Below are 23,374 nucleotides of genomic sequence, written 5' to 3' on the forward strand. Positions count from 1 at the left end.
AACATGACAGTCAGATGCACAGTGATATTCAAGGGGAGCATCTGAACTAGTCAAACACTGCCTCCAAGCCACTGAGGCACTGAGTCAATTTGTGAGGACCAGTGCAGAATTCAGTGTAAGAATGAAAATTTGCTCGACGTGAAACTATGGCAAAAACATGTTAGGACAAATAGAAAGAAATAGAGAATGCACAAAATCATGGTGCATTTGAATTGCTAGTCCTCTTCTGGAATATTATTGCATGTAGTAGAGGTAGTCCTTGAGAGAGGACTGGAAAAAATAACAATACAAGAGAAGTCTTTAAAGAGCAGACCGAAAACCACTTGCCTCAGAAAGGAGATGAATACAAGGAGATTTAATAAGAATGCATAAAATATTGAATAAAGAAGGAAGGCTGAGAACATGAAGGCTCCCTGTCTTATAACTACGAGATGCTCTGTTAAATTCAAAAATTGGATAACTTAAACTTGATAAAAGGATACTCTTTTTTTTAATCTATACAGTGCTTAGTCAGATTGTTGCGCTCTCTGCTGAAGTTATTTTCACTTTGTCACACAAAACACTTCTTACTTTCAACTGTGCATCTTAGCTGTTTTCATGTTTCACTTCGCTCTTCTCTTTGCATTTGCTATTTAACAGATTGTCACTTGTCTGTAGCTATAAAGCAGTTCAGCGGAGGGCACTGGCTACCCCAAAAGGTCTGCATGAGGTGCTTATATGACAGGAGGAAATCATTAAGAATCCAATACCTGCGTGCAGGAAAGATCACTCTTCCCTGGTGATGCTAATCCACTGATGCCTAAGCTCCCCCTCAAACCTGGCTATCTCTTTCTAGCACTCTTGGCAAATGCATCCTCAATACCATTCCCCTGATGTTCAGCTTCAGATCAAAGTGATAGGAGCCAATACAACCAGGATCTGGCTGTAATTAACCACGCTGCGTAATCTCTCCTTCCTGTTCTCATGACATCAGGGATGCAGGGGAAGAATCTGGGAGGGAAAAAGAAAAAATAAAGCACTGCTGTGCTTTTTCAGTTTCTTTCAGACCTCAGAGGAGATCGCAAAGGGCTGCCATAGTCATAACAAACTGATTTTTAGGACGTTATGAGACAGCCAAGGCATATTCTCAGGTACATCTGCACATATAGAAAGAAAATATCTTGTCCTAGGCAGAACTGCACTGGGTTTAAACACTTTGTAAGCTGACAAGGAGCTCAGCTCATTTTCTGAGAACTTTGTACATTTAATATCATAGGGCTGCCAAGAGACTAGAAAAATACAGGAGTTCTGAATTTCTGATCATATAGAACAACAAGTCCCAACCTTCTGTGTTTATTAAAGATCAGCTAATCTTTTGTAAAGGTTCTGAACTGTTACCCTTAATATCATGGGAAATCATTACCGCCTCTATACTCACTCTAGGCCACACTGCCACTTAAAAAAGAAGTGAAGTGCAAAGTCTAATTGTCACAGGTAGCAGATATAACATGTAAGCACATCCTGACAAAAGATGAATAGCAGGGGTGCAGGACTGAAGCAGGTAACCAAATGAGTAACTGCAAAATGAAGGATTATCCTCATTTGATGCTGTTTCACAGGCCTCCTTTCTGCACAATCCTTCCCAGCTGATACCTAAACCAGGTGTTTTCAAAAGCACAAAGCAGAAGCTCTACCTTGCGTGCTAAAGGAGATCCACTATTAGCTGCCAGCAGGAGAAACATCTTCTTTTCAAGTACTCAGCCAGTAGTCAGGATACAGAATTACACTGCCAGCTGACAGTGACAAAGCACCCGCCAAGCCAAGCCCTATCTGGATTGTGCTCAACTCTTATTATTTATTATCCTAACTGAAGTAGTGCCCACGTCAAGGACCGGAGTCCTTTTAATGCTTGACTCTGTAAAAACACAGCCCAAAATGCATCTCCTTTCATTTGACTTCATCTTAAGCATCCCACAGTGCTCACACAGAGGGTCCAAGGCCAAAAAGCTGTTTGAAACACAGGATGTAATCTTTGAGGCAATGAAAAGACCAACCAGGTGCTGGAAATACTTTCTTAACACAAGTAGCACCTCTGAAACAAAGCAGGTTGAGAGGGCACTGAGACTGCAAAAACAAACATGCCCAAACTAAACCTGCCTGTGCTCTCTTGCTCTCACTCATCAGTCTTTAATTATTTGACCACGCACCTCTTCTCCCCTTGCCCCATCAGGACTCCTACCTCATTCAGGGCACAAGACACACAGTACTCCTGAATGATAAATACTGGTATTCTTCCTGCCCAGGGTATTGCCCATAGGTGTTCCTTCAAACTTGCTGTGAATACAAAATTGCTGATACCTCCCGGGATTCCTTGCTGTGCTCATCTCTGTAGAATCTAAATACTTCACAAAACATTAATGCTATCAGCCTCCCTCTAAGGTGAAAGGGAAGGGCTCTTGTTTGCACAGGCAGACGAATCAAAAAAGCACTAAGCATAGGAAGTGCCACTCATTGCAGGTTCCCAATTTCAAGACAGGGAGGCCCAATCTCCTGGGTTAATTAACATAACAGTGCACATTACATTTTCAAAATAACCATCAGCACATGGCTGTGAGCGCTCAGCTTCTCTGAAAAACTAAGAGTGCCTCCAGAAAAGAAACTGTATGAGCCTGGTGGTCACTTCTGCTTAGCACAGTTTGCTCAGCATCAGGCTGGGATCGTGTTGCAAGAGCGAGGTCTGCTCTCCACGCAGCAAACAACCAGGTTGACGGACTCCCTCCTCTTTCACAACTGCCTGAGAAAGCTGAGGCAGAGCCTGCAGCTCTGACTGACCCAGAGAGAAGGCTCAGCTGGTGCACTGAAGCAGGCAGGGGTCCTGTGGAAAAAAAAACAAATCAAAGCTACACAACCCTAAAGTTAAAGAAGGTATCAATGCAGCATCACAAGGGGGCAGTACCTTCACTCTCATTAATGACTGGCTTCTGCATGCCTCATTTTGCAGCTTTTTCTCTCTTCTAGTGCAATCTTACTTTGTGTGTTATGTGAAAGCATTTTGTCCCAGCGTGTTCAGCCTGGACAGATCCTGGTCTGGCTCCTGGCATCTCTGAAAACAGCTTTCTTTTTCATGTTCAAGGAAGGCTGTTATGGTTGGGCAGACAACTTTGACTCCAAAAACTTCCCAAGGAGATTCCAGATTAACAACAGCTGCAGCTGCAGGGGAAAGTCCTCCTTCCTTTCTGTGCGCCTCAGACTGGAACACTTCGAATTCTTAGTAAACATCTATTTAATACATGCTAATAGAGAGCTCCTAAGGGCTTACTGCTTGGCTGAATGGGATAACTGCCCATGAACAGCAAAGACTGTATCTGTAGTATTTAGATGACATCCCTGGCAAATGTTAGCATCTTAGAGAAATGGTAGCAAAAGCTCTTTTACCACATCCAGGAAAGCCTGTTTACCTCTAACTTCATTATTAGGAATTAACAATTTTGCTGGCATTTTGGAAAAAATCAGGCTTTAATATCTGCCATGAAAAATTCCTGTCAAGTGTGCTAAGTTAAAAGTGATTGGAAACACAATCTGAAAGTAGAAGGACTGTGTAACAGTAAGTACAGTTAATGATATCGATATTTCCTAAAATACAAATCCTTCCCATCTTGGAATACTAGCTACAGGCCTGCTGAACTATATCACTTTTTTGCTGTAATTCCTATGAGATTTACTTGAAAGTTTCCAGAATTTTACACTAGGGAAAGGTTTTCTTTCTATCTTTTTTTCTACATTTTGATCACTGCTGCAGACAGGATATTAAACAGGATGAACAATGATTTGATTCAGTACAGAAGTTCTTGAGCTGAATGCATTATTTACAAGACAGTGGAATGCAATAAATGAAGTTTTACTGATAGCCCTGTTGCTATTTAGTCTTTGAATTTATTAAAGCAATGAAATGTGGCCTGGTTTGAATAGCTTATGTTACTGTTTATTTTGGTGTAACTGTTACGTAGACATGTTCACATGAGAGAATTCAAAGGGCATCAACAGAGGTGAGTTTCAAACATGGGAAAAGAGGCAGCTCTCCCTTTCCCTTCCTTCCATGTGGAAGAATGGAGTGATATGCTTACCACTCTGCATGTTGAACATGAATATTCTTGTTAACAAGAAGAAATTACGAACTGAAAATGGCTAGGAAATTTTGGAATTTCCTGGAAAGCATGACCAGGGAGTGCTGAAAGCTTCTGCTAAGCACACACTCAGGTGCATAAGCCTTGGTCTCCCCAGTGACAGCAGTTCACAAGACGTACTGTACCAGTTGGTAAACCACACTTAACTCACTCCAATTCCTCAACCATCTTCAACAAAACTGTTCATCAGGCTTGCTTGGCAGGTGCAGCCCTTAGGTTTGTAATTCAGCTTATCAAAAAGATGTGATAACCATTTCCAACTGCAGGGTACGAGTAAAAGGAGGAAAGACTCCAGAGTATGCTGACTTTCATTCACTGTTTACCAAAGTTACAAACATTGGAAAAGGAGGTTAGTAATTGAAGTACCTTCTCATCTGAATGAGAACGGGAGAGTACACCTTCACACAGCCAAAACATTCAATAGATGTGGTCCAAAACTGCTGTCAGCTACTGATATAAATCATATTCCACATTCGGAAGCTTGATAACTGGGGCTGTGGTTACAAACGTCACAGAGTATGGCAGAGCTATGATACCACACCTGTGAAATACTACACAGCTACTCAAGCACATCAGAGCTATGAAGCAGGGCTATTCAAAACAAACACTTTAAATAAAAACAAAATAAACAAAAACAGCACTGATGCTAATGCCAAATTACAGTTCTGTCACATTCCAAGTTTAGCAGGCTCACAGTTTCCTGTACACAAGTCGCATGCTCCACTTTCTCCAGCAGTGCAAATCCCCATTGCCACTTTTTGAAGTTTTAAGTGTGTCATTTAGGCTGGAAAGGCATGTTTGAGCCTTGCCAAAAATGGGTCGTTCAGATCTCAAGAAATTGCTGTGGGGACTTGCTCCTTTCCTTCATTCCAATCTAAAGGTGAAGGCCATTCTTAAACCAGGGATCAGAAGCATTCTTTGTTCGAGAGCCATAAATGCAAAATCAGTATTTCCTAAGACTTTGGAGAAGTAAGGGATTTTTCTTCTGAACACCAAAGGAACTTTTCTCAGTTAACACACAGCAGTGTCACTCACACAAGCGTGCTCCAAAGCCGCGTCTCCATTTTTAATGTTGCTTTTCCTCACTTTCTTCCACTCTCGCTTTTTGGCACTTCTAATTTTGTTCCATCTCTCTGTGCTCTGCTTGCTTCCCATCTTTTTCCCTGCAATGTACAATTTCTCCCTACCTTGTCCTTTGCTACTCTGCTCTTCTGCCTTCAGGAAAAGCATTTTTAGCTGTTTTCTTGCTCTAGAAGTGAAGTGGCCAAGTGAAAATCACCTCATTTCTAATTATATGAGATGATAACAGTGCTTTCGTGGTAGAGAAAAAAAGATAATTCAGCCACAGAAAGTCTAATATTTCAATATACAAATTAAAACATGAAAAAACTTGAACATCGATGCCAAGAAATTCTAGCAAACTGTTTTAATTGAACAGCACCACATTTGTGCTTTAATCTTTGATGACTGTAACGTAGGAACATTTCACTGTCCGTTATCTACATGGACAGAACACAAGACTCCTAAGTCAAAAACGTATCCTAGAGCTTCTTCTCTGAGTACAGACTCCTGAGTACAGACACACACACACACACACACACACACACACACACACACACTCACACACACCATTTCTGCTGGCCACATGGAGTATTGTCTGGTCTGGATGACAATATACCAAGATGTCCCTTGTGTTTACCTTTCTGAACAAGAAAAAGAAGTATTTTATACTTCAAATTAGGCTCCAGTAAACAGGACAGGAGTTGCAAATACACATACACCCCCCCCAAAAAAACAGTTAGATAAACATTCACATTTGTAAGTACACACATCTGCATGTCCATGACATAAAAGACCAGATATATAGAAAACGCTGTGCTTACCTTATTGCGCTTGCAGACAAGTGGCCATAAGAACCACTGGCTGAGGAACTGCTACGAGAATTATTGAGAATTGTGACCAAGGAATTTGGAGATGTCCGTATCATGGTCTGAAGGTCAAAGCTGTGATCAGATAGGGGGGATATAGACAACGTACGCTTTCGGCTTGGTCTGGCTGATAATCTTGGACTCGGAAACCTGGTGCCTGTTATGTAAACACAAATAATTATCCACCAGGGTACTTAATTGCATTTATTTTTTATCAGGGATGGGTAGGGAGTCACTAGACACCAACGTGCTGTGCTAAGCCCACTCTCTCCACTTGTGATCTACTGGCTACGATTGAGGAAAATTAGGATGAAAAATCTGTCTTCCTGTGGCTTACCTCAGTGGAGCTGTGTTTATTAATGTGCAAGCAAAATGATTAATTGCTAAACAAAAGGATAAGACTTTTATGAGTTATCCCTCTCATTTCTGGTGATTTATGAATCTGATGGCTTCTTAGACTTTCACATCATTAATTCAACCACAAGCAAGTCATTCAGATCTAGGCTACTAACACACCCAAACCCACACGTCCTTAATACACAAAACCAAAGCTAAAACTGTTAAATACAGCACAGAAATGAAGCGGTAGCTTTTCCTTTGCTGACCACACTTATACCTGGACACTACTTGACGCAAAACTAAAAATCAGGACTGAAAATCACTGTAAAGGTCAGCTCTATCAACAGAAGTTAAATTGGCATTCACAGCATCAGACTGAGAAACAGTAGGCTTTATTTGAACTCATCCAGGATCCCCCGATATTCCGGTGTTGGTGTGCACAGGGCTCTACTGTTTCCAGATTTCTTAAAACCAGAGATTAAGCTTTTCAAAGCAGTTAAGAGAAAGTGACACCATTCAAGTAAATAAATATTACATTTCTAAATCATCTGTGCAGCTTTGAAATTCTTTAACCCTGCTGGTCTATTTTACTACATCATCTCAACAGTCTGCAGTCCTGATAGAAGACAGATTGCTTTAAATTCATTCCCTTTGTTTAATTATTTTCTATCTCACTTAAGTCTGAGAAGGAGAGAATTACTCTCCCTCCTGTGTACTGAACTATCTCCTTTAACAGTACTGTAGCTTCTACCTTTTTAATCCCTTTAACCTGCAGTAAAGGACTGAGTCCTAACAATCCTGACAGCTTGGCTCATGCAGGTCCCTGGTTTAATGTTTATTTTTACTTCTCTCCAACTCTTTGATTTCCTCTGTAACTTACTCAAAATTAACACACGTTAGCAAGCCTCCATTATGGATCTACTTTTCTTGATTCTTGCTCATCTCTTGGTGCTCTGGACAACCTCAAATACTCAATGGAGTATTTAAGTCCACGTGCCTAATAATAACCAGTGGGATGGACTTCAATTAGACTAATCCCAAGGACACAGCTGGATTACAATCTGCCATTATGCCTTCTTTATGCCTATAAGTGTGTTGCCCTTCTTTCTGTGTACACTATTCAAGATTTTTATCTGGCATTAAAAGCTGCCACTGCATTGCTGCTGTGCTTCCACGAGCACATCTCTGCCTACAGTCTTCATCTAAGCTGTGCTGGGTTTCGCCTCACCTGCTAACACGGCCGTCAATTCTTTTTGGCATTTGGTTAAGATGTTGCTTTGTTTTTTTCTTTTGTACACCATCTCTGCAAGAGGCCTTAGCCCATACTGCTCAGCCCTTCGATTCAATTCATGTTCTCGATTCATCATTTAAAACTCAGGCATAGCCATTTATTTCTTCGTAGAGCTACTACGCTTATTTTATGCAATCTATTTTATCTCCTTTTTATAAGCTTGCTATTATAGTGTCTGCTTGATATTTCATTAGTGCTGTGCTTCGTATCCTTCATATCTTTCAAAGGTTGAGATGTTTTATTTGTGCCAAAATAAAACCCACCACTGATAAGCAGCTATAAGAAACTGCAATGCACTTAATAAGAAAATACAAGATACATGCTATGGTAAAACAAAAATGACACATCCTTCACCCACAACTCTCATCTGCTGACTGTTCAGCCAGCATCAATTAGAACAAATCCTCTGAAGTCAATGGGGGGAATGTAATTTGCCTGAGCTGAGCATACAATTGGAGTGCTTTAAAGGTGAATAAACTATGCTACTGCTGTTTTATAAGGGGATGGCTAAGTACAGGTGTTTCTGGTTAAGCAGCAAGTAGAGGGAATAAGACCTGCTAGACATTCACTGACCAGCAAAGTGAGATGTTGTTTAGACATGATGGACGATTACCAGCTATTCTAACGGTGTGCTATATATGACAGGCAGAGAAGGTAATTACACAAAGATGAATCCTCTAGCACAAACCTCACCGTGCCAGCAAGAAGGCAGCAGGCACACTAAGAAGGGGACAAGCAAACAGCTGCCACTCTTTTGATAAGCAGGACCTAGTGTAATGAATTTACAGCTGAGAGTCACTGCGTGCTGCTAATGGCAGCATGTGAGAAGTTTCAAGTGAGCGTTTCCATACCTAATACTTTTTAAAAGTTAGTTCTTATAGCTCAGAAGCTCTGTTCTGAATCTGTACGACTACAGAGTACTTGATGCTCACTTGGGGAACTCCTCAGGACCCTGCAAAATGTAAACTGACCAGGTGCATAGGTTTGATTAAAGAAGTGGAGTGGTTACAACAACACCAACACCTGAATATCTTTCTGGGTCTTTCTATCTATCAAACTGGGTGATAAAAGCAGGGGACAACATCTGGGTTTTGCTTCTTCTGTGATGAGATGCTGTGCCTGGATGGCAGATAGCCCAGGCATTAGCTGCACCATCCAGCAGTCTCTGGCTTTGTCTTCTCCCTGAGGCAGTGCAGTTCTGCCCCCACCTAGATGCAGGAACTCACAGGGCTTTCCATCTACCTGGGATGGGGCCAGTTTCCTAAGGTCAAAGGCTTTCTTGTGTACAGGGGGAAATTCCTGCTTCACAGCAGGAACCGACAGCCAAGGCCAAGCAAGAGCTCTACAGGATCTGACAACAGGAGAAGGAGATTCGCTTCAGGGGAGGCCATGATTTTCAGCACTAGGAAAACAATTAAATGGAATTATTGTTTTTTCTGATCTCCGTCATGTAATTAGGTTTCACATCCTTAAAAAGTCTTAAGCATGAGCTGTCCATCCACTGCACTGCAGAATGTTTGCTAAACCATTCATTTAGCATAACATCATTCTTAGCTGGTCTGTTACTACGAAAAGGAACAGATTGCTATTTTTACATTACTCTGAATAGTAAAACAAACTTTTCAGCCTTGCCCAGGCACTTATATTAAACACAAACACTTCAATATTTATTTAGTAATTTGAGATGTTTGTCTGCTCACTGTATTCTCTCACTGAAGCATTACATTCCACACTCTTTATAAAATACTTTAAAACAAAAAATGCAGGACCAGTGACTCACTGAAAAGCCATTTCCCGCTGTGCAAGTACTGAAAAAAAAAAATCAGCTTTGGCAAAGCATGCAAATGGAAGCCGAGAGTGAAGGTTTGTTTAGGAATGTCACCTTTTTGGAGTAGACACTATAGTTATAAGAAGCCAGCAGTAGATAGTAAAGACTTGAGTGTGCCAACAAAGAACCCAGCAGGTGTCAAAAGAAAAGAGCTTATTCCTGGGATGGAGATCAATTCTAAAATAACAGATATCTATCTCTATCATAAATTTCAAAAATGAAATATGCCATCCAGCAAATCTGCCCATGAATTTGATTTCTGAGTTGTAGTTTTTAGCATTGCTTAATCATTTATAAGGCAATCTTCAGACATATATCATTTATTCTATCTCTTTAAATCAAGTTTCATCAAACCTGTTTTATTCCATCCCTTCAAATCAAACTTCTTAGAACTCACCTAAAGCAATAGTTTCTGTTGAAGGTTATGAACATAGGAAGTTCATTCTGAGCATGGAGAGACAAAGCCTAATCAGAGTGAGGATATTAATATTGACAGGAAATGAATCTAGAAACCTCAGGAACACGCTTACCTTCTACTAAACACAATATAGAAGCACAGTAAAATTCACTCTCCAAGGGAAATAGGCAGACACCAAACCCTAAACCTGTGACTTCTGAAATTTTCTAAGTGTTTAAAAGACAGTTTTGGCATCTTTCCATCCACAACAATGAATCACAGTCATTGCTACTGTCAGTATCTTCCCCTAGTTACTTTGATATTGCAGCTAACATGTATGAACCCTTAAGATTAATCAAGAAGATAGGAAGGACCTACTCAAGGATTCTGGACACCAAAACAGCAGAAAAACATTACAGCAGCACAGGGAATTGTGGTCCACTCACAGAATCATAGAATGCCCTGGGTTGAAAAGGACCACAATGCTCATCCAGTTCCAACCCATGCTGTGTGCAGGTCGCCAACCAGCAGCCCAGGCTGCCCAGAGCCACATCAGCGCTGCAGATGCGGCCTCACAAGAGCCGAGCAGAGGGGGACGATCACCTCCCTCTCCTGCTGGCCGCCCCTTTGTCATGCAGCCCAGAACACAGCTGGCCTTGCGGGCTGCAGGCGCACACTGCTGCCTCATGTCAACAGAGCACACACGATCCTGGCCTTACCCTCCCACAGCACACACTGTAGAAGGTTCATGGACACTGAAGTTCAGAGCTTCAAGAACTTTCTACTCCTTAGGCAACATTTGATTTTCCAGTTAACTGTTCTCACTTGGAAATCGGTCTTCAGCACAACAAAAGGCCAAAACCTGCGCAAACTGCATTTGAAGTGCTTTTATGTGGAGCGTATGCTGTTGCTGGAATTATTATTTATACCACAGCCAAATTACTGTGCTATATGCTGTATAAACACACAATTAAGAGACAGACTTGGACTAGCTTCAGAAAATAAGAACAATATCTTGCAATTTGGTTGTTGCGTGGAATAAATGAGCAGGAGTCTTTGAGTGACTGAGCTTGCTCAGAATTTGATAGCAGATAATGAGGGAAACTACCAATTTCTCATCTGTGTTCTTTGACGAGACTGGGCAAAGGCCAAAGAGTACTTTTAACATAACCATATAAACCCTTAAAAAGAAAGACCCAAACAAATGTCACTGCTTTGCATTCATCACTGTACTTAGTTATTAAATGCAAACATGGTCATTGTTACTGTTGGAAAAAAAGTCTTAATATTGGCTTCCTGCTAATTGTTTTGTTCTCTTTTCTAATCTAAAACTCTGACAAAGAAGAAAGGGGTTTTCTATAGCATGATGAATGATAGGACATTCAGATTCCTATTTAATGACAATTAATTTACTGTATACCCATGCAAGTTAAGATACTTTTAATTAGTTTTTACAAAGTAAAAGGGTAACTTCGTACTCTATTTAGATAAAAGCAGCTATTGCCTGACTAAACACATTCTCATCAAATACAGAAGGTGAGCTGAGTGACCTCAGTAGGATTGGTTCTTATTTTAATTCTCTATTTACTGTTTAAAAATAACCCATTTGCATAATACCATTACACATTTTTTTTGTCTTTAACTCTGAAATAATCCCTAATTGAAAAGTTGCTGCTATAATGAACTACCGATGTGCGATCTTAATTTTTAAAAACAAACACTAAACAAATTAAAGAGCACATTTCAAATGCATTGCAGCTAAAGCTGTGGACAGCAAACACTCCTGTTAGAGCAAATACTTAGGTACATTTTATGAATGGGCTGAAGTTATGGGCAAAGGTCAATATGCTTCCCCTTTAATAAGAAGGGGAAATGATAATAGGCTCTGGAATGCAAAACTGCAATTCTACAGAGATTACAGCATATACAATCTCTACTCACACATCCAGGTCCACTATTTGTACTGCAGTGTCTTCTGATTTTCTCAGGTTTTCCAGCACACATCTATCCATCTTTCTTTAGTCCATTAAATTATGTCTGCTTCCACATAAGTAGTCTAAAACTGCTAACTGCAGGCATTCAGAAACTCCATCCTTGTAGGAACTAAAAACATTGCAAGTACAGAACGTCTCTTAACTTCAAAGAAGTAATGCCCATTTGTAAATCTGGGGATTTTTCCTTGCAACTGAACACAGCAGCAGATTTATATTACCTGAACTATGCAAAAAAGAATTTCCATCCTGCCCTATTCCACTTGAAATACAAACCAGAAAGTATTCTTAAGCTTTTAAGCACTGAAACCTGCACATTAATATCTGGTTAATACTCCAAGTGTGGGTTTATAATGTTCCTGAAGTGGGTTCAAGGTATTTTACTTTACTGTATCATCACTGTGCACGCAACAAGCACAGTATATGCACACTACCAGTGCAGTATGAGATTGATAAACTGGATTAAAAAGTCCTTCACTATCAAGATATTACAATCAAAATAGTTTGTCTCAGCCAGTTCCATGGCAGTCTGTCATGTCTCAATCTGTAAAGATTGCTGGTCAATCAATTATTTCATGCTCCCAGGCATGTGTTCTGAGAGGTAGCTACCCATATTCCTGTGTTTTCAGAGAAGAACCTCCTAACTCCCACACTCCTTGGATCAGCAAGCATAGCAAGCAGCCAACAGTGGGACACAAGTGAGAAGGAACCACAAGCTAACAAAGATTTAAAGAAGCTGTGGGACAGTTGGACAACAAGGTGGTGTAATGCTATGTAATGCTGTACTGCTCTGTACAAGAGAGCATGAGTCATCAGTGCTTGATTAGTTGTCACCATTTTTTATTTCTCTTCTGGAAGGAACTAATTTCATCCAAATAACACGAAAGCATCTTCTAATTACTCTGCATTACACTTCTGGTTGATCCAAATAAGTGGCAGCAAGCAATTTGGAATATGATGCTCTGTTTTCCTCCTTCACCAGAGAGGAGACAGACTGAAGATCTGAAAGATGCTGAAATGGGTAAAGAATGCTCTTAACGTTAGGGAAAACTAAGTCAGGATCCTTAAGAATTCAGCAATCTGCTTCATCTTATGAACAGTCTCAAAGTCTATCAGTCTATGATACAGAATTGCAAGCATGCTAGCTCTCTAAGGGGAACATGCTCTCCTAATGGGAAAACATAAGCAAACCTTTTATTAATAGAAAGCTCAGAAGGGGAAATACTCACCCTAACGATGCAAGTAAGTTACTGACTGAATAGAAAAAGACCTTTTCAAAAGCACTCAAAGCATAGCGGAAATAAAATCGACAACCCACATTCAGGAGCAGTCCTGTTCCTCACCATGCTTTCTTTCAAAGTTTACTTTCAGACTTAATGTAACACTTGTTTATCCGGCAACCAACATTCAGGTCCTCCAGCCTCAATAGGAGACTTATGCTGACTCCTGCATGGAGACCTCTGGGGCCAGACAGGAACGATCCATACGATTCCCTTTGCAGGACTACCTTTATTTCTAGAAAATGTCACTTACTATCCATGGCATGAAGATACTCCATATGAAGAGCACCAGCTCCAGCAGTGGCAGCTGAAGGAATGATGTCTGCGTAAGGGCTGCGCTGGCCTGCCAACAGAGCCATCTGATGGTAATATTCAGCTGGACTGACGCCAGCATGTGGAGCTAAAAGCACAACATAAAAAGCAGCGTTATAATGACGTAAGGTAAATGCAAAGGAAAGTTTTATCATATTGCTGGCTTCTCTGGCTATTAAAACAGCTTGTTTATTTTGTAACGTAATGCAACATCTGCAGTATGCCACCACTGGTCAGTGTGTTACAATCAACGATACTGCAAAGACACCATTCAAAAAACCAGCACGATGTAAAGCATTAATGAGCTCTGTGACCTCATTTTTTTAAGTTTATTATGAAGTGATTCAAGAAGTGACAGGCTGACAGCAATGTTAGCTAGCGTATGATTTATTCAGTCACATAAAAAGCTAACCACCTGAAGGAAAACCCTGTTAGAGTTTTATTCTCATTTACCTCATCCTTGGCCCAAAGGAATCCATTCCTAAGGTAACAACATGGCTCAGCTTCAATAACCATTCGAGTTTCTGGAGTCTTTGCTTGGAGGACCAGAAGAATTACACTCACCATGACAGTGTTCATGTAAGTTTAGGAAAAAACAAGGACAAAGCATGCTTGCAGGACAGGTATCTGTTGTCCATGTACAGTGCAGGTTTTTTTTGGAGGACAAGCTGAAGTCAGTGAATGCACGCATCCCATCCTTCAGAATTCATACATAAGTATTTTTTACTTAACATAAAAACACTTCTGCTGAGTCAGCCTCAGACAAGAGAGGTTCTACGTCCTCTTATTGAGCACAGTGATGATTCTGACAGTGACTTGCATTAGCCCTTTTCTCCTGTAAAAATGATGTCTGAGCTTTCCATTCCCTTGTAGTTTTCATGTATACCATCAACTAATGGGTAACTATGGACAAACACAAAAATCCATGTCATTTTAATATCACCTGATTTCAGCAGCCTTCTGGAGGGTCACTTCATGGGCTTCTGTGACAAGCACTCATAAAATGAGCAGTTCTGACTCTGTCACCTTATGCACTTTCTCTTCCATCTCTGCTTGTCCCACTTGTAAAACAGCTAAAATTTCCTTTCACATGCTCACCAGAAGGTGGTATTTCAGTACATAAATTTGCCTAAAAAACTTTCAAGTTACAGGCTGCACAACAACAGACAGATCGTATATTCTTCCATGTCATTTCATAACATTTCGCTGTATCTACTAAGATTTTTCTTTAATTCTAGTAACAAAATCCTGAAGGGAAACAGGATTTCAAGCTTGAATTTTGTGGATTACCGACTTACCTGAATATTCTTTCTTACACAGTAATAAAAAAAAAAAAAAAAAAAAAAAAAAAAAAGGATAATTTATGCTTACATTAGAGAACTGGATTCCAAATGCAAACTATCAACACTAAGGCAACGTATCAACACTAGTACTAAAACAAGGAAAATATGGAGAAGAGCTAATTCAATAGCCCCACTTCTGAAGTGTGTTACCTGCCTTTATCATGGAGAATGGAAGAAAGTGTTCTTGATGTTACAATGTAAAACACAGACAACTTCAGGAAACGTTCAAAAAATAGAAGTGCAATGAGCAAGAACAGAAATGGCGTAAAAACTGAGCTGAGAGAAATTACAGATTGTCAGTACTTTTTCCAAATTACAAGTTTCATTTTCAAATTCAATATAATCTACCTCATCCACCAACACTTTCTGTGAAATGGCAAGAAAAACATTCAAACCAAATCTCAAAAGAAGAGTAACTCACACTGAATCACTGATTTTAAAGTTTTACAGTAGCAGGCAACCACCATATCTTTCCAGACACGCTTAACACACTTCCTGAGCTTTCTGACATAAGCGTCTGGGTTAACTAACAATAACATTGGCTGCAAAATTTAAAATGAACTGCTGCAGAAAATATGGCAAGCTCATAATTGCATTAGAGAGTGTTCCATATGCTGAGAAATGCTCTGGTGCTCTTTAAAGATCATTCCTTACCTTCTTCAAACATAAAAAATTACCCTAATAAATGATGTATCGCATGAAGGGTAAATGAAGGGTAAACGGGAAGGATCGCAGCACTGAATTTTTCTCCTGTTTATTTCTGGGTAGCTTCAGCTTTGTTCCTTTCATTTTACGAGAGGAGGAATCTCCTTCTGTGCTTCTGCATTTGTGGGCATCGCTGAGCTTCATTTCAGCACTCGCACAACAGTAATAATGGGCTCAGTCCTTAGCCCTGCATTGAACACCTGTATTGTCCAGAGGAATCTCTGGCCAACCCCAGCCCCCCTGTTCTGCTGAGCCAGGTGAAGTGACAAGGTACACGATACTCTACCATCACTACTGCTATGGCAGTCATTAGTTACAGCTGGCAAGACTTGTGGTGAACATGAAACTGCTCTTAGTTATGTTACGGATTGTTTTGGCTCCTAGCCATCCCCAGATCTGAGTCGACAGACTGAGTCCAATAGAACCTAATGACCTAATCACATTGGCCTAAAGCAATTAGGGTTGAAAGAGAAATCTTGGTAGGACTTTCAGAAGAACAGTAACAACTTCAAAGCTGTCAACTTTGAAATGCTATACAACGTAAGCTGTGATATTCGTTATGTTGATGGTACTCTATGTGTGAGTCTCCCCTTAAATTGTAGGATTTTTAATTTCCATTGTAGCAGTGCTCGAGCCATAATTTGGACTATCTGATCCCAGGAACCTACATCGGAAAAAAAAGCTATTTTACTGCCTATCTCACCAACCAGAAGACAAACTATGGATTTCAGGGAATAGATTTAACAGTTTTTCTATAAGCATGTTGTTCTACTGAAATATCTCCAATGCCTTCATTAGTTTACTGTATTTTCATGAGCAAGGAAAAAAAGCTTTAGCTAGTATATATAACTTGTGTAGCTTGTACTAATGAAAAGCTAAACTCGAGTAAAACGTCAGTAACCAAAGCATTCATGAGCACTAACTCAATCTGTGTTGTGCAAATCTAAGTGTTTCCTGCCTTCTGAAAGCCTCTGGATACCCAAGGCATCTACACAAGCCAGGCAGGTATGAGATAGACTTAATCTGGTGGCAGCTGGAGCCAAGGTAAGATACTCCAGAGACTTCAACTGACACCAAGCACCTAATCTGTAGACAAGTGGCTCTTAGCACCATTGTAGTTATCTCAGAATCACAGAATTATAGGGGCTGGAAGGGACCTCTAGAGAACATTGAGTCCAACCCCCCTGCAAAGCAGGCTCCCTACAGCAGGCTGCACAGGTGGGTGACCACACAGGTCTTGAATATCTCCAGAAAAGGAGAACCCACAACCTCCCTGGGCAGCCCATTCTGTGTCACCCTCATCATGAAGAAGCTCCTTCTCATATTGGTGCAGAACTTCCTGTGCTCCAGTTTATGGCCATTTTCCCTTGTCCTGTCCCCACAGACCACTGAAAAGAGATTGGCCATGTCCCTTTGTCTCCCACACTTATAACACTTACAAACATCAATCAGTCTCAGTCTTCTTTTCTCAAGGCTGAACAGACGCAGGCCACCCAGTCTTTCCTCATAGGGGAGATGCTCCAAGCCCTTTATCATCTTTGTGGGCCTCTGCTGGACTCTCTCCAACAGATCCCTGTCTTTCTTGTACTGGGGAGCCCAGAACTGGATGCAGTACTCCAAGTGATGCCTGACTAGGGCAGAGAAGAGGGGGAGGATCACTTCCATTGACCAGCTGGCCATGGTCCTTTTAAAGCACCCCAGGATCCCTTTGGCCTTCTTGGCCACAAGGGCACACTGCTGGCTCATGGCCATCCTGCAGTCCACCAGGACTCCCAGGTCCTTCTCCACAGATGGAGAAGCAGGTCATCCTCCAACCTCTACTGCTACATGTATCACCATTATTCCTTCCCAGATGCAAGACGCTACACTTGCTTTTGTTAAACCTCATCCGGTTTCTTGTCGACCGGCTCTCCAGCCTGTCCAGCACAGCCTTCCAGTGTCTCAGCCACTCCTCCAAGCTTTGAATCGTCAGCTACTTGCTGAGGGTGGACACCTTCCCCTCGTCAAGGTCATCGATGAAGATACTGAACAAAACTGGACCCAGCACTGACCCCTAGGGAATACTGCTGGTCACAGGTCTCCAAACAGACTCTGCATGGCTGATCACCACCCCATGAGCTTAGCCAATCAGCCAGTTCTCAACTCACCTCACCATCCACTCATCTATCCCACACTTTCTCAGTTTTGTTATGAGGATGTCATGGGAGGCAGCATAAAAAGCCTTGCTGAAGTCAAGGTAGATGACATCCACTGCTCTCCCCCCATCTGCCCAGCCAGTGATGACATCACAGAAGGCTACGAGGTTAGTCAATCACGATTCCCCCTTGATGAATCCATACTGACTACTGCTAACTGATAACCTTCTTCTACTGCAATTGCTTGGAGATGGCATCCAGAACAAGTTGCTCCACTGCCTTTCCAGGAAAAAGGTGAGACTGATTGGCCTGTATTTTCCTTGACTTACGAATAAGATTCAGATTCAAGGGGAACAGCAGGACAAGGGGAAATGGTTTTAAGTTGAGGGAGGGAAGATTTAGGTTGGATGTCAGATGTTCTTTACAGAGAGAGTGGTGAGGTGCTGGAACAGCTGACCAGAGAGATTGAGGATGCCCCGTCCATCCCTGGAGGTGTCCAAGGCCAGGTTGGATGGGGTCCTGGGCAGCCTGGTCTGGTATTGAATGTGGAGGATGGTGACCCTGCATGTGGCAGGGGGGTTGGAGATTCGTGATCCTTGAGGTCCCTTCCAACCCCGGGCCATTCTGTGATTCTGTGATTCAGCTAGTAAAACCTAAATGCCTGCTTTTAGGTGAGCTGAACAGTTCTGTAAGGCTCCATGCACTGCACTACCTGCATCTCACTGGATGTGTGACAGAAAAACAGTAATGGTAAAATAACAATATTTTTTTTGAAATATTTACTAACTTAACAGATATATTATGTTTATCCTATATCAGAAGTTCCAAAGCTCCCTGAGTCAAAACATGTATTTCTAAGCATTCAAATTGTTAGTTCAGAATATATATGTTTAAGTTTTAAGATAATATCTGTGTTAAAATTAAGATAATATCTGTGTTAAAATTAAAAGAATTAGTAAGGATTCATGCAACCTCAAAAGTGCTGCTAGAAAAGTCTTATGTGCATGCCATATAGCTTGACTGACAGTAGGTCATTAAAATTTATTCTCATAAGAATATGCACCCATAACTAATGGATTAACTGTAAAGGTATATGTTCTTGTAAGTGAGGACTAATTAGTTATCCATTTGGATAGGGTGCACTGCTCATTTTTCAAATTCACCTAAGAGCAGTTTCACTCTGTTTGGTAAGTCTCTGCAGATACCAGCATGAAGACTTTTCCCGTTGTTACACTAAGAATTTAATTATCTCCACTCTACATAGTTGTCTGCTGGTGTGTTTTGTTTTATTTCTCTTAATCAAATATTATGATTTTGAAATGTCAAATTACTTACTTTATTACTGAAAAACCTACTGATAACAGACTGAGGCCATTCGCAATTCTGTTCATTGCTCACTTTGCCAAAATTCCCACTGAAACAGGAATAGGAACAGAAAATGTGTCAAAGTAACAACAAAACCTACAACGGAGGTTCACTTCAGCCCAAATAACCTAGAAAGCAATAGCTATGCTCACACTAAGACCCGAAGTATCAACATTTCAAGTACGCTCACCACTTTAACTACGGTGGCTTGTCCTGATCATTAGCCACTTTAACACCAGTTTCATTTGGCCATATCATTGGCTGCAGTAAACTCAAATAAATCTAAAGGATAAATTTACCAAATCAGAGCATGCTTTACGCAATCAAAAAATACTATTTGAATCAACAAGCCTTTTGCACCCGAATAACTTAGTGGAACTACACTAATTTATCCTCACAAAGAATCTAGCCAGATTCAGTGCAGATACACAGGATTTCTAGGAATCACACCCAGGATCAGCTCCACAAACAAAAGATGTCACAAGCCATACACCACTCTTCCAGCATAAATTCTGAACGAGACAAGGCTTTCTTTTTTTTCTTTTCCCCTGAAGTTTCAACATTTGTGAGATGTACAAATGAGCCACGATAGGCTGATGAAGTATTGAAACATTTATGACATAATGAATATGTCTGACAAATCTGCTGAAGCTGCTTTGAATGAGGGGGAAAAATGTTGACAAGATTAATATAACTTAAGTTGCTACAATGACAGAAAACAGGAAGCCTGTCTTAACCTACCGTCTGTTGGGCTGAGTCCACGGGCTGCTGAGATCATGGACAGGGATGGGCTGCTGTGCAGGGAGCGGATATAGTCCATGTATGGGTTAATGTATGGGTGAGGAGTGCTGAAGGGAGACTCTGAGGCCGCAGCGGGATTTCTGTGTGGGGAAATTCTAATGAACGGAAGATCTGAATATGTTGGGCTACTAGATAAGGCAGAAGGCCTGGAAGACAAAAGGAGAAAAGAAAACAAACACGCCAAGTTATCTATATGATAAACAGAAACAGTTTAAAGGTAACATACTTCTGTCGTGAAGAATAACAATTGTGTTGCACATGTAGTAGCTTCCACAGAATTTGACTGCCCAAAAAGAAAAAGGAAAGGAAATGAATTCTTCTCTGTACGTATTATTAGCAACATTTCTCTGGCCAGTTTTAAAACAAGCTTACATATGAATTAATCTTTACATCCCTCAGTAACCTTTCCCCACGGAGTGCAGCAGATAATCACTTCAATTAATGTGAAATATGCATCCTGTATACCATATATTAATTAATGCCTCAACATCGAAGACATACTGAGATGCTGAATCACTTTCATCTCATAACCATGTCTATTGGATAGAAGTTTTGAGTTAAACAAAGTGCCCACTATCTTGATTTGCCAGTTTACCCTTCTTTAAACAGCAAGACTGCATGTCTGCACAGAAATAATTTCAGAACATCCAAACTTTGTAAGCCATAAAGACAGTCAGGGCCTTTGGAGCACTTTTTGTTCACGTCCCTTCCCACAAAAGACGCTGAAAACTCAGTGACAAAGGAATGGTAGACTGCTGCATATGTTGGCGTTTAGTATGGCACAGGAGACAGATGCCTTTAACAAGCCCAAAGCAATTAACTATATCACCTGCACAAACAGAGACATGTGTAGCCTTCTCAGTCCACGTGTACAAATCCGTGATGAACCAAGGCTGAAAGCTGAGCTCACAGCTGACGCAAGAGAAGTAATCTGCTGTAACTTTCCCCACCATCACACTCTGACAGTATGATGGCATCAGGACGACCAATGGAGACCCTTCTATCACAGCACCCAGACTCCAAAGGCACTGGAAGAAGTTCAGATTTCATCAGCAGGGGTTGGAGTGCCTGCCCTTGCCGATTTGCTCTTTGGCAAAAATCAGTGATTGAGCCCATCATGCACTTGCTGTAGTCCAACTGGCTGATCTGAATTAAATGGCTTTTCTTGTCCCTATTTTCCCAATTAATTTAGCATATATATACAGCACAGACTTGGGCAGCAGCTGCAGGAGTAGCAAGAGCAGACTGTTCCTGCTAGCTTACAAAGAGCAGAAATGTATCTTTTTTGCTTTTAACGTACATATACCATGATCAATGGAGATAGCTGTCATCACCTAAAAGGTCAATGGAACACGATCTTACAGGGGAGGTAATTCTGCCCTGCTATCAGCTCAGAAACACCAGCTTATGAATGGAACAGAGATCAAAGTTATGCATTCCTAGCAGGACATGCGTTTCCCTGCAAAAGCCACAGAGGCTCATAAAATCTTATGGAATAAAGATTCTTCCTGTTGTGCTTTTCTCACTCTTCCCCCTTTTCCTTCCTTATTTGCCTTTTGTGTGCTTCTTGCCCTCACAAGGCTTTTTGCAATGTAAGCAATATCTCCTTGCTCCAAAACTTGTTACAAAGCTGCATTGGCTGTGTTAGCAACAGGCATCAGCAGTGGAATCGCTCCTTTGGCAGTCCAGTAAAGTACCCACAAGAAGCCCGGCTGCTCACCATTCATCATGTTTAAAACACATGCAGCAGTAGAAACCAGGAGCAGTTTCCCTCCACTGTTCAATACAGGCCCTTCCTTCCTCACAGAGGTTTTCTCTGCATGTTTTTGAAGCATCTGTGTTTTGGAAACACAGCTTTGGTGGAAACACAGCCTTACTCTTGCTGGTGCTGTGGAACTCGAGCAGCCATGAAGCATGAGCTGTCTTGCAGTTTCCTGCCATGCTGAGGGTGGAATGCAGGAACCTTAAAATTCATGGTGAAGTAGGAAGCTAAAATACCACAGCTGGGTATCACATTACAGGGTGAATTTCCTTCCATCTCAGTGACGAGGAAAATATTGTAGCGTAACAAATTCAACCTTAACAAAGAAACTAACTTTGTAAGCTCAGTAGGTCACTCTACAAATCATTTCCTCTAAGCTCATATCTGCTCTAAAACCATTCTGAAACCAAACAGAGGGTTGACAAGCATGAGCCCTGGAGCTATGTGGTGCATTTAGGGCACAAAACAGCTTTTGAAGAAAGCTGGGTCTGTGTTACCCTAGTGATTCACTCTCCAACTGGCCAGAGCAAGCTGCTATGGCAAGAGCAAGAGGAAGAGTTGGGTTCTCAGCCTCTTGCTTCAGACCCAGTGGGAGCCATCCAAGGACACTGGGACTTGATTCTTGCCTCCTCTGCACTAACTCTTGCTCTCTTCTCCTTTCCCGTGAGGATGCTGAAGAAAGGACACTCCTTTGGGTCACATCAATCAGCAGTAGGCAGTAGGCATATAAGCAGTATTAGCTAGAGACAGAAAGAAGGAGTCACAAGATCCCACATAAAATTCCAAGCTCTGGACTACAATGTTTACTAATCTCACTCCAGCATCTGATTTTAACTTGTTGCTATCTTCTCTATGTGCTTCAGGCCTGTACTTTTCTCATTCCTTTGTGCTTCCGGACCCTCATCTCCCTCACAGTTCCATTCTCCCCCTGCCTTCATCTACTCTCAGCTCCCATTGCCTGGGCTCTCAGATTTCTTCAAAGACAAATCACATACCTTTCCCTTCCTTCCCCTTCGTGATAAACTTCAGATCCTTTCTGTGTTCAACTTCAGTACGAACATCTTTTGAATTGTTTAACTTCCTCCCTCAAACTAAAATAATAGTTCTAGAAAGGGTGCAGCCAAACAGACTTACTCTTAGCTGTTGCCTTCCAGTATTGCATCTGATCTTAGATTGCAACCTCCCTACATGCCAATGAAGAATGACTATTTTCAAGCACAAGTAACACGCTACAGCCCAGGACTGGCTCTGCAGACACTCAGTCAGTGACAAGCAAATCAAATCTCCAGATGTGAGTGGCAGTTCCCCCCAGGCTTTTTATTTCACATGTGTTTCAATCCTGGCCTGGGTCTGAGGCTACGACATGGGACTCAGAGAAAGTGACTTCAGTATGAGAAAAGTCAGGTACATCTTCAGTTACACTGCTGGTCAATGTATGCCTCATTTGTAAGCCACAGGAAGGCTCTGCATTTTCTCCTACACAGGTGTTTTCCTGACTTACATATTTAGAGCACTGAGGCTTCCCATAAAGAGAAGAGTCTGCATCCAGAGATCCTGCAAACTCAATTCAGATTTAATAAAATACCTATGATACTGCCAACAATTATTTGATTAGGGAGGTTCCTACATTTGGGGCATCAGGCTGATTTTATTCAATGCTCAATAACACTGATTACACCTACGTTCCAGATGCATAAGAGACATTAAGAGAAGCAGCAGGCAGAGCTAGATGTG

The 23,374-nt window shown here is 41.3% G+C and overlaps 1 protein-coding gene across 5 annotated transcripts in view; it reads right to left on the reverse strand.

Annotated features, from left to right (window-relative positions):
* Positions 1–23,374, reverse strand: part of GLI3 (GLI family zinc finger 3) — a 203,718-nt gene that overhangs the window by 50,024 nt on the left and 130,320 nt on the right. For 3 of the 5 annotated variants that reach the window (XM_048951158.1, XM_048951156.1, XM_048951157.1), the window contains 3 exons: positions 19,819–20,024; positions 13,471–13,617; positions 6,047–6,248 (listed from right to left, as the gene is read on the reverse strand). In XM_048951158.1, coding sequence (XP_048807115.1) covers positions 6,047–6,248; positions 13,471–13,617; positions 19,819–20,024 — 555 coding nt within the window. The remainder of the gene's footprint in view (positions 1–6,046; positions 6,249–13,470; positions 13,618–19,818; positions 20,025–23,374) is intronic. The other 2 variants (XM_048951159.1, XM_048951160.1) reach the window with 1 other exon arrangement.

The sequence above is a fragment of the Lagopus muta genome, chromosome 7 (assembly GCF_023343835.1).
Source record: "Lagopus muta isolate bLagMut1 chromosome 7, bLagMut1 primary, whole genome shotgun sequence".
NCBI classification, from domain to species: Eukaryota; Metazoa; Chordata; class Aves; order Galliformes; family Phasianidae; genus Lagopus; species Lagopus muta.